At 48.8% G+C, this 12,237-nt stretch overlaps 1 protein-coding gene across 3 annotated transcripts in view; it reads right to left on the bottom strand.

The window, feature by feature from the left end:
- LOC135368310 (frequenin-1-like) overlaps window positions 1-12,237 on the bottom strand; it is a 209,234-nt gene that overhangs the window by 72,041 nt on the left and 124,956 nt on the right. For all 3 annotated transcript variants that reach the window (XM_064601499.1, XM_064601500.1, XM_064601501.1), the window contains exon 3: window positions 8,129-8,153. In XM_064601499.1, the coding sequence (XP_064457569.1) occupies window positions 8,129-8,153 (25 nt within the window). The remainder of the gene's footprint in view (window positions 1-8,128; window positions 8,154-12,237) is intronic.

Raw genomic sequence — 12,237 nt, 5'->3', positions numbered from 1 at the left:
ATACGGAACCGTGATCGAGCGGAAAAGTCTTCGTCTCCTGAGCAGACGCTCTTCGTGTACTTGTGTTAACGCAGGAGAACACTGTACCGTCGCACCGGCGGCTTTTGTCCTGAAGCGTATCCTCCTGCGTAATATACTCCACTTATTTGAGAGCCTGTGGATGCCTAAGCACAACAAAGTTCTTACGCAAGCTGTGGGACGATGAACATACGAGGGGTGTTCAAGTCAAACCGGGGCTTTCTGTCTCCTGAGTGTACAAATGGCTCGTGCTACTTCTTTTTCGTCATTTTCACACGCGACAGGCCTCCGCATTCACCACGTGGTGGTCCAAAGTTTGTGGAACACAAGATACAAACACGTGACACAAAACACAAGACACGTGCTGGACAAGATGGCCGACAACGAGGTGAGCGCGCACATCGGACAGCGAATTGTCCTGAAGTTTCTCGTGAACGAAGGCGTAAAGTCACCTGGAATTCACAGAAGACTTCAGGCTCAGTATGGCCACGATACACTTAGCCGCAGCAAAGCGTTTAAGTCGTGCAAACGGTTCCGAGGCGGCCGTACATCAGTGCAGGACGATCCCGGCCGGGGCGGCTTAGAGCCCAGTGTCAGAGTTCCTGAAAACATCCAGCTTGTGAAGCGCCTGATCCTCAAGGATCGACGGATAACATGTCTCGAACTGGCTCGAAAGACGGACCTTTCTGTGGGAACGTTGAACACCATCATTCATGAACACCTCCAGTTTCGGAAAGTTAGTGCCCGTTGGGTCCCGAGGCAGCTCTCCGTGCTTTACCGGCAGAGAAGACTGGAAATCTCCCAAGAGCTAAGGTACCGTTTCGACACTGAAAGACGGCCGTTCCTTGATCGGATCATAACGTGCGATGAAACGTTGGTGCACCATTTCACTCCTGAGTCTAAACGCGCATCAAAACAGTGGGAGTATCCGGGCTCACCAGCTCCCAAGAAGTGAAGCACCCCGTCTGCGGGTAAGGACATGGCCACGGTTTTCTGGGACAAGGCTGGCCCAGCGGTACCACCATCAATAGTGCATATTACTGTCAGGTTCTCAGTTATGTGCATAAGGCGCTGAAGCAAAGGCGGCCGGGCCTCATCACGAAAGGAGTCCTCATCCTGCAGGACAATGCACGCCCGCATACCGCGCATCTCACGACAGGCACCTTACAGGAACTTGGCTGGGAGTTGCTGCCACATCGCCCTTACAGTCCAGACCTCGCCCCCAGCGATTTCCATCTCTTCGGGCCACTGAGGGCGTTCCTTGGGGGCCGCCACTTCAGCTGCGACGACGGGGTCAAGAATGCGTTCCGATCATGGCTGCTACGCGCCGGTAAGGATTTCTACGCTGCTGGCATCCAAGTCCTCGTGAAACGCTGGGACAAGTGCATTAGTGCAGCTGGAGATTACGTTGAAAAATAAAACTAATTTCTCGCCTGTAAGTTCATTTTACTTTTGCGAAAACTGAAAAGTCACGGTTTGACTTGAACACCCCTCGTAGAATCTGGAGGTGACTGTAGTTTTCTTTATTGATTGGCCTTTGACGTGAATACGCGTTTAAAATCGGCAATGAGGTATGACGACTTCTTCGAAAACCCGAGTGACACGAAAAGTGTCACTTTCGTCATTCAAACTGTCAATCAGACGAGATTACGGGACAAGGGGGTGGGGCACCCAACTGGGCCCCACCCTTGTCCTTCTCACCTCTGGTCTCTGGAAGGTTGAAAGCGGTAACGAAACCGGCCTCGATCTTCCCCTTTTGAAGTTGGCTGTCAAGAGGGTGACTCACTCTGTGATCTTGCTCTGCGCACCTGTCTCGTTTGCGTTGCCAAAAGTGTGAAGTTAGACCCAATACGTGTACGCAGCACTACAGGCTACAATTTGTGATGACCTGCAGTAAACTGCAGGACTCCTCAGCAGTGGGGGTATTAAAGGGGCTCTAAAGCGGTTGGTGTTTGTGGGTCCCATACTTGCTAAAAACAGGGAGGAAGGGGGAACTGGCACTATCGGCTGGACGTTGTTGGCCACACAGAAGTGGACTTCGTCACGACTATAGCAAAAAAAAAAAAAATAAAATAAAAGACTGATGGAGGATGAACGGTTGACGTGCGTGGAGGGAGCGTGATTTCGTTGGGGAGAGCAAAGTGTTAGAGGGGTCGTTGAGCAAGACCCGCCTCCTGCAAGAAGAGAACAAGGTTTCTTGCTTTCGCGGAACGTTCGGCAGAAGAACCACCGGGGTACAGAATGTCACCAAGCGTTGCCAGAGCTGGAATGAGGGACATGGCCTTCGCGCGCAGAATGGCATGCTCACAGAACAGAGTGTAGCGGACGCTAAACAACGACAAGGATGGCCGCGCGCATGGAGCACCCGCTTCTCAGTTCCACCGGCGCGGCCATGGAGATAGGCCACCGTCATCGCCTCTCCGTGGCATACCATCATCGTCGGTCGGGACTCATGTAGAGAAATACCATCGTCCTCTACACAGAGAGCATCGTCACGACTATAGCCAAAAAAAAAAGTGGGGGAGAGGGGACGATTTCAAAGTGAGGCATAGGCAGGATAACCGATACTGATGGGACGGAGGCACACTGTAGATGAGAGGTGCGCTAGAGTGATCTTTCCGCGAGGCCAGTTTCCTGAAGAAAGCGCAGAAGGCCGCGAGGTGGTGGTGGTGGTGGTGGTGGTGGTGAAAGGGTCCGCCGTTGACGGCCTCACATGGGTGGGCAACGTCACGACTGACGCCCTGGGGGAATGTGCGCCCTGGGCCGACTTCTAAGGGAACTGTGCCGACGTATGTCTGAAAGCGTCTGAGGAAAACCCAGGAAAAACCCGAAACAGCACAGCCGGCACCGGGATTCGAACCCGGGTACCCGGATACCGAGGCCGCGAGTTTTTACCACATAGCACGCTCTTAGCCAATCACCGTCCCGAATGATATCGTTCTGCTCCCTGATTGATTAAAACACGGGAGGCGTACGCCTTTTTGGAACATCTATGCAGTTAAAAAAAGGCGTACGCCCCGCGCTTTCCACAAATCGGGAGTGACAACGGTATCATTTTTTGCAGTGGTTCGCCTTCACCGTGCTATGTGGTGAAGTTCTCTTTTTAGAGTGTAGGCTACTAGAAACAGGTATCAAATCTCATTATTTCGAATACATTCGCAATGCAATGCAGGAAGAGTAATACCCTAGCCCCACGGCAAACTTAATGCATTAAACGGAATGCATTCACTTCACCTCCTAACCAACCATTATCTCGAATGACATCGTTCTCTCCCCTGATTTGTTGAAAACAGGAGGCGTACGCCTGTTCTCTTACAATTATGTACTGCACATTGCCACAAAAAGGTCGTACGCCTCTTATTTTCAAGAAATTAGGGGAGAGAACGATGTCATCCGAGATGATGGTTGGTTAGAAGGTGAAGTTCAGTTTCACCACATAGCACGCTCCTAGCCAACCATCATCCCGAATGACAACGTTCTCGCCCCTGATTTGTTGTAAACGGGAGGCGGAGCCTATTTTGTGGCATTATGCGCGTGCATAACGAGTACAAAATAGGCTCCGCTTCCCGTTTTCAACAAATCAGGGGCGAGAACGTTGTCATTCGGGATGATGGTTGGTTAGGAGCATGCTATGTAGTGAAACTCATTTTTAAGAGTGTATAACAAGTGCGCGCTATTTCGCGATGCGTGCTGATTCTGAGGTGTGTGTAATGAGAAGTTTCACTTCAAAATGACGAATGAAGGCGTCGTTATGACGAAATGTCCCACCTGCCAATGAAGATAGCATATGGATTTTTTTTCAAGAATTGACTCGCTAGAAACCGTATTTTATGTCTGGAGTAGCACTGTGGAACGTATACAATACAAGAGATGGACTTCATAATCATATGACGGCGCCATTATAACGGTCCCAGCTCTCTCGTCCATACTTCCATACTACTCCGCTCGCAGTTGGGCTTCTCGCGGTGACTGCGTAGCCTCCGTTTCGTAGAGTGTCGTTTGTCGAGCGTTGGCTATAATTTGTGTGTCTGATCACGTTGATACGCTGATTCTGTCCCTGTTACCTTCTATGGCGGTACTACCGAAAGCTTCCGCTACTACAGCACATGCGTATGATATGCGTCCCGGCGAGGTGCATCCCTACACACTTAAAAATGAACTTCACCGCATAGCACGCTCCTAGCCAACCATTATCTCGAATGATATCGTTATCTGCCCTGATTTGTTGAAAACCGGAGGCGTACGCCATTTCTGTGACACTTATGCTGTTCATAATTGTCACAGAAAAGGCGTACGCCTCCAGTTTTCAACAAATCAGGGCAGATAACGATATCATTCGAGATCATGGTTGGCTAGGAGCGTGCTATGCGGTGAAGTTCATTTTTAAGAGTGTACGCGTCACAGCCAAGTCGGAGCTCCCCTCGTTCCGTGTTGATTGGAAAAAGAAATGTGGGAAGGGATAGTTCCCGCAATATATTTCCTTCGACAATTTGATGCGCCGGGGTGCCGTACCCTTGACCTTTTGCGCCGATTTAAAGGAAGGAAAGAGTAACCTCCAAATTGGCACCTTTATTCACGTTTTAATTACAAACGGTGCACCGGGTAAATCTCGTTCCTTTTGCGTTATTGTCACGATGGCGGAATCTTTCTTATCCCGAAGAGATATCTACGCACTTTAGTGCCCTTTTCAGGGCACCAGCTCGAAATGCCTAAATTTTTGGCTAATGAATGGCATCGTACCCTGAGAAATACATGCGGTTTTCACCGCTTCCGGTTTGGTGCCAAAACAACATCCGGTTTCACAGCAAACACGCTCAGCGCCAACCACTGTGCCGGTTGATACAGTTACCGCTTCTGATTTGAGGAGAGAGAGGGTCGTATACGCCTGTCTTATGGCAATTCAAATTGCCACAAAAAGGCATACGCCTCCCGTTTTCCACAAATCGGGAAAGCGAAAGGTATAATTCTACATGGCGGTTGGTTCCGAGCGTCCTTAGTCGCGGAAGGACCGGAAGTCTTTGTGGCACCGGAAATTGTGGCGGGGGGCCTGTGTATGTTTACCCGGGAATGTCATGTATAGAATCATTCCGCCTATGAGCAATGCGAAGCGTTGCCGGCTCTATCGTGTGAGAAACAAAGCCGATCGAGAAGCCTAGCAAAGAACAGGACTGCAGACTCCTTCCACTTCAGAGTCAGCGGGTCCACAAAGGAGCGAACGCGTGGTATCCATGCAAGTAGAGGCTCCGGCACCTAACGACGATCTTTGGCAAGATGCGGACATTTACCTCGAGAACACTTTCACGCAGAACGAGTTCGGTCACGCATGTAGCTTGTAAGAGATCGCCGTAATATATCTGTGAAATAAATGCACACTTCTAAACACTACGTCTGTCATTTCAGTGCGCCATGCGAGACCTACTGCCTACTACGCAACTACTACATACCTCGAATTTTCTATCACAGCAAAACAGACGTGAACACGTGATATATAGTTTCCGTGACACTCTTTGAATATCAACTAACGCCTCACTTTGGTTTGAGTTTTATTCTTGAATCACCAATTTGTTCGCTTCGCCTCCTACGTGCTAATATTCAGTTCAAAAGAAGTTTTCGAAGAAAGAGAAAAAAAAATGGTATCTCCTTCCGATTCATTGATCTCTCAAGCCAAACGAAATTACGCTGCGATAGCTGTCCTCAGACTGAAGAAAGGAGCGCACCGAGTAAGCTACCCGTGGACATGCATCATATCACAGGGGTGCCATCCAATGAATTGCTCGAAGACGAAAGCGTGCTGGGCTAACTCAATGTTTTCCGGACAGGTCATGGTTACACGTTCCAGCCAAAGTCACTGCGCACGTGACCTTAGATGGCGGCGCCCGTGATCGGCGGCTAAACCGTTTGTAAACAACGCGTTTGCTCATTCTGTGCGCCATTTTGGAGTGTTTTTTACATCCCGGTAATTATTTTTATCTTGCAATCTCGCACTAAAAAGCGCAGTTTTGTACTTGTGAGCTCGTACTAATCACCACTTCAAGAGATGTGATGACAGCCCCACGTTAAGATGCACTGAGCCGATGCGATGTACTTTGAACTAAGGAGGGCTACCATGTCGAGGAGGAAGCGCCGTATTGTTGCTGGCAATATATATATATATAAATATAACGCTGGCAAACTACGTTCATCTCTTGACTTTATGACAACGGGAATATGTTGACAAGCGCTAAAACGACATGTAAACAAAGTCACATGACCTCAAAGTGTCGTTGCCTATGACGTGTGACCACGACCAGATGGCGCGGTTCTGCGAAACGCACCCGCTTGAGGGTACTCGCAACAATGGCGGGTTTGGTTCACCCCTGTGCATCATATGAGCTGTGACGTCACATGCCGTCTGGCCAATACGAAATAGCACCTGTAGATGAGCGGGAGGAGTAGCGGGAGTGAGGGAATCTGGGGAGCGACATGTCGGGAGAAGTGAGAGCCTGCGCCATGGCCTGCGCCGTGAGAAATGGTACCGTGCGGGGAAGGGAGGTCACGCAGACCACGTGATCTCTAATGTCCCTCCTAGCGTTAAAATGCACGTTCCATTAAAAATGATCACCCCACGGCTAGCGCTCTGAGCTCGTGGTAAGCTTGTATCTGGCGCAAAGCGTGCACTCGCTATGTGTGTACTCGACTTGCTCTGGCTGCAATGCGCTAATGCAACTCGCGCGAAGTACTTCATATTAATGAGGCCGCGTTCGCTTGCTGCTCACCGCATAAAATTAATAGTTCAGGCAGTTGAAAGCTCCAAAATGTGCTCTATATCGTATAGCTTGTTCCCTTCTGAGAGAGCTTTTTAATACCACCCACAGCAACAGACACACTTTACTCTTTTTCGAAATCGGTGGCGGGCTCTGTGGCTCAGCTTTTTACTTTTTCTGGCGTTAAAGTTATTGTCGAGAGTGTATAAAAATTTACTCTCGTATAAAATGCCACAAGCAGAGTTCCAATTCTTCCTGTAACAAAGGTGCTACAAATGTCCCGCACGAACCTGAATTGTGCTGGGCTCGAAATAAGCCTTCTGTTCTTGAATGTCGCCTGGCTAGACCTCACATTGGGTTCAGCTCTAGATTTGGCCGAGAATAAGCCGCTAATTGTCAATATTCGCTACTACGCGATTTGCCAAAGACGCGGCATGTATGGCGTGGGCAATGTTTATGACGAAGGGTAGCGTGTGCACAGCAACCAGACCAAGCACACGGCGAGCTTGCCATACCATGCCGCAGAGGAAAGACGGTTGCGATGATGACAATGTACATTTCATTTCCTCTCTCCAATATTGCGATGCAGCGCTTCTAACGGCCATTGCTGTAACTAACCCGGTGCTTCCATACGCGACTGCTGCATGTCAAGCTGGTCCCGCTTGCATGAACAATGAGGAAGTTCCTCGGTGGCGTCCTTAGTAGCCTTGGCAGTGCGTTACGCACGAGTAGCATTGAGGACAGTAGCGCGTGCCCGAGGCACTACCGAAGCCATTGAGGACGCTACTGAGGAATCTCGTCAGCGTTCGTGAAAGCATGTACAGGTCTTTATCTGTGGTTGTAGGTCGTGCATCCGGGTATTGTAGGACGCACACTTCACAAAAGACAGTTCTCAATGAACAGGAACACTCTTATTCCGTCTAAATATGCAGGGTTTTTTTTTTTTTAGATATTGCAAGTGGGGTAATGTTCTTTTCGAGAGAACGTCCGCCCGGGCATATAACCAACCTGAAAAAAAATATGAATGTTGCTTTCTTAGCTTTTCTTATAAAAAAACTGTAACGAATAACAAACAAAAAACGCTTTGGACTATAGGTTTCTCTCGACAGGCAGTTATAAAGTACACCACACAGGATTTTGAAGACAAAGTTGAAGCCATGCACGCCTTGGGAACAATACGAAGAAGTGTGCCCACGATATACTTTCAGCATCACAGCAAGATTTCCAGTGATTGCCGCAGGAATAACACAGCGTTACTCCTTACCCAAACAGCGCTCCGTCAAGAGATGCGCCCAGGAATGTCATTTAGCAGTACGGTAACAGGAAACCAAAGTACACTATAGATACAGTCCAAAAGCACGACTTACCATTTCCTCAGCTGTTTAGCGTCAACTGCAAAGAACGAAAATAGAGTCATTAGGTACGTCACTAAGTATACAAAAATTTTTTTAAAGTTTCAACCAGTCTCATGCTGGTTCTACGTGGTTCTGTCTCCGGGGAATGCAGTATACGTTACGTATGAATATTCTGCTATAACATCTGGATTTAGAATGTTTCATGCAGCCGCACGAGGTATGCACACAGCTATTACTCGTGCCTGACACGAACGAATAACTCGATAAAATGGGAGGCATGGCGGGCGACTCTGCACGACGCTGCTTAGAAGGATTAACGGCTAATTACTTTTACAGCGCTTCTGTAAACTCGACCACACAGGAGCAATTTGGGGCTGCATTGACAGCGGTGAAAATGAAGTAGGGATTATGTAATTTCGTTAATGTTCCTGAACTCTTGCTGTGGCAAATAGTCAGGGCTGGTGCTAGATTAGCCTTTTGGAAGCAATATAATGAAATTTCGAGCGGGCAAAGTGTGCAAAATAATCCTTATGGAATTTTTCTTTGCCATTCTGCGTTGCCACCAAAGGCAGTCGTGCAGTGCGTCGTGTTGTTACTGCGTCAAGAAATAGCGCAACAAAAGGGACGGAAGGGTAAAGAGGGTTCACAGGACGATTGCAATCCTGTCTGCTCTCTCTATAGCGCTTGTACTCTGTACGCTCTTGGTGCATTCTTCCCTTTTACTGCTCTATTTGTCACGCAATGACAAAATACAAAACTGGCCTCCAAAATCGACGCTTATAAGAGAGTTGTTGGCCTGTCATACCTGTGCTTCGAGGCACACAAAAGACACACAAAACCCTTTTGCTTACAAAGCGCACAATCTATCCTGTTTTCTTTCTTGCTTTTCTTAATCCCGCATTTTCGATAATAGTGATATTCCCTGCTCTTTTTACAGCGACAGCTGTTAGTGCCTCGTTTCGATCCTTTTTTTTTTTTTTTTGCTGTAGTGCCTCGATCGCGGTTTCGGCGGCGTCCGCAGAAGGAAAAGCGAACACAGTATTAGTGACGACGACGAGGCAGAGGACAATTTTAGCATTGCGACTGTATTAATGACGACGACGGGGAGGACAATGGGGAGCGTCAGGTATCTGCTCTCTTACTCCTTCTGCTGCTCTCCGAGTTTCGTGCTCCTGGAGCAGCTATTAAACGGCACTTGGACGCCTGAACACGCTCGCTGTGCTGCTGTTACTCCCTTTATCTTTTTCTACTCTCTCTGCTCTGCTGCCGCCCCACGTCCTGCGTTCTCTTTCTTCGCTTTCGTGGAGAGGAGGGAAGAGGTCACGTGACGGAGCACGATACCCCTTTGTCGTGCACCCTCCAAAAGCTGGGGCGTGAAGAGCGCGCTCGCGTACGAAACTCTGTGTACGGCCGTAACCACTTAACGGTAGGAGTGCCAAACGCTTCACGCTCGGGAGCAACCACTTAACCAATGTTAGCCTGGCGCTTGAGTATAAAAACAACCTTATGGTGTCTTCCACTGGTCGTCCCGATACTCCGAGCTGGAGCGGGTCAGGCCGCATCTCCGTCCGGCTCCGAGCCGGAAGAATCGTGCAGAAGCCGAACGGGGCAAGTTCGAGCAGAGGAGCGGAGAGGGAATGTTAACTCACGTGACTTCCGGTCTTTCCCTAGTAGTCAAAACGACGACGACGCAAACTGCAGAACATGGCAGGCATGGCGGAACATGAACACTACTCAGCGGAAGCTGGCGCAGTCACGTGACCAGAACCCAACCAGATTTCGCAACTGCTCCGACGGCGTTGGTGAGAGCACTCGAGAGCGCTCCGAGTTGGAGGAAAGAGCCAAGAGAAATGAACCAGTCGAATGCAGTAAGAGTGTTCTGTTTCGACCAGTCGAAGATGAAACGTCGCTCTAGAGCGATCGGAAGCAACCAGTCGAAGACACCGTTAGTGCTTCTGCTTCAGATGCCATGCAGATACCGGGTCCTGCTGACGCACAGGCTTTGCGGCGAGCACGCGAACGCGTACGGAGCGCAGAGCTCGCGAAGACCCAGCTCGTCGTGCAGCAGAGGTCGCAAACAAGAGAGTGCGATGTCAGGATCGCAACGTGCATGCCGCGGAAGCGGAGCCAAAGAGGCGCCAGAGGCAAGCAAAAGCCGAAGAGCCAATGAGGGGCTTCATGCAATTCAGGGAGAACCCATGTAGCTACACTTGCTTGCATGGTCTGCGATTGCCTGCCGTTGACTTGTCATGCACTGCTTGGACTAGAATTGGACGGTTTGAAATGATGGCCCGATGCCGACGGTGCCGTCGCCGAAATTCGCGTTCCACAACCTTAACCGTCACGTGATTTTTTCCCCTTCTAAATGAAAACTATACACTCTTGACTATGTGTCTCTGGCGTTGTCTCAAATGGTTGTCTTTCTAACACGTTACTCAGACCAAATTTGTTGAACGGGATAGTTCATACTCAATCTAGAAAGGAAAATTCGCACAGCAAAGTATAAGAAGCAGGACAGAAGGGGTACGTGTGAGAGAGAGAAGGCCGTGCTTCGTCTCGTCTAGCACCGCCTCTTGCCTTGTTCGTTGTACTTTACATCGTGAATTTTCCATCATAGAAGTTCCTATCATGTGTGTGTGTTTAATTCTTCCGACATTTATCTATAGTCCTGTCTCATCCCATCGTCATGCATGTAACTGCTGCTATCTTCTAAAACTCCCGGTTCCGCTGTAACACAAGGCGATGCGGCCTTCCATCACCGGTGTTATTAAGCAGCGCACTAAAATTCGTCGCTTCGTCATCTTTCGTAAAAGACGCAAACACCACACTCACGTAAGGGTTGAGACGTTGAAACCTGAGATCGACTTTGCTGTTTCGTCTGGTGCGTTATTTATCGTCCCGTACATTGCGTGGGGGCAAAAAGTGCACCTCTACCCACGAGACTCAACGCTGCCCTGCCCGAACATCAGATAAATCACCGGAGAGGCGCCATCGATTTGCAGTAAAACTTTGCGGCTCTCTCTCGCTATATTGTTTAGATGCGTGTTTGCTTTTTTTTTTTTTTCTGTTCCACACAAGAAGAAAAACAAGTGGCGATGTCGAAACACGAAGTTTTGATGTAAAGGAAGAGGTTGAACCAGAAATTTTGATGGTCTCCTAGACTCTTTCATATTTTATTGGTTTCCCCAGTTTATGTGATGGAGAAGAAACATATAGGGCAGTATATCGGTTTGACCTTGCGCGCTTAAAGAGTGTAGCTGATATCGATTGTGAAGGAGCCTGGTGACGACCTTCGCAAACAGGGAGCTGAGAAGCCTCATTATTTCTTCCTTTTTTTTTTTTTTAGAAAAGCAAAAACTGTTGGAATGCGGGCTGAATGAAATGTGGGCGGCTGAAGATACAACACGAAGAATTGGTTCCAAGATGTATATCGATCAGTATGTGTATCGACCGGCGCTTGCAGTGTGCCCTTGATGTTGTTGCTGCTTTCCTGGAAAACACAGGCATGGACCTCTCTCATGAGAATACTGTATTTTTGCCGTTCACTTGCCGTCATTTGAAGAACTTTCAGCTTCATATAAGTGGGCATGTCGTGCGGCGTGTTACACACCATAAGTTTCTTGTTGTGGTTCTTGACCGCTGTCTGTCCTGGAGAGCGGAGGTTCGTTGTCTGAGAGGCGGTAGAGCTGAGTCTCGGTTGAGTGTCCTGCGATACCTCTGTGGTGCCCGCTGGGGACTTTCTACAAGGGCATTGCTTGGTCTACACCGGTTCCTCATACGACAGATGTTAATGTATCTTCTTCCAGGGTTTCATAGCCCTTCTCCCTCGTCCGCCACGCGCGCCCTTGTGCAACTCCTTGTCTCGGCGGACCTCTTTCACACTTTGTGACGCCCTTTGTTTTTTGTGCATTGAGATTTCGCACGTGGACTCTCCTACACTGTTGCTTTTGGTACCAAGTTTTGTTGTGATGTTTTCATTCATTCCATTTCAAAGTGTATAGATTTGTGTAGTTTCCCTTTCTTTTCTTAATAACGCGCCCTGGAGTAGTCAGTCCCGAGTGGCTCGAAGCTAACATCTCCATTTTTTCTTTTACAAATCAATCAATCAATCGATCAGTATG

The sequence above is a fragment of the Ornithodoros turicata genome, chromosome 9 (assembly GCF_037126465.1).
Source record: "Ornithodoros turicata isolate Travis chromosome 9, ASM3712646v1, whole genome shotgun sequence".
Lineage (NCBI taxonomy): Eukaryota > Metazoa > Arthropoda > Arachnida > Ixodida > Argasidae > Ornithodoros > Ornithodoros turicata.
The sequence above is the reverse complement of the archived record's forward strand: the minus strand, read 5'-3'. Positions and strand labels throughout refer to the sequence as shown.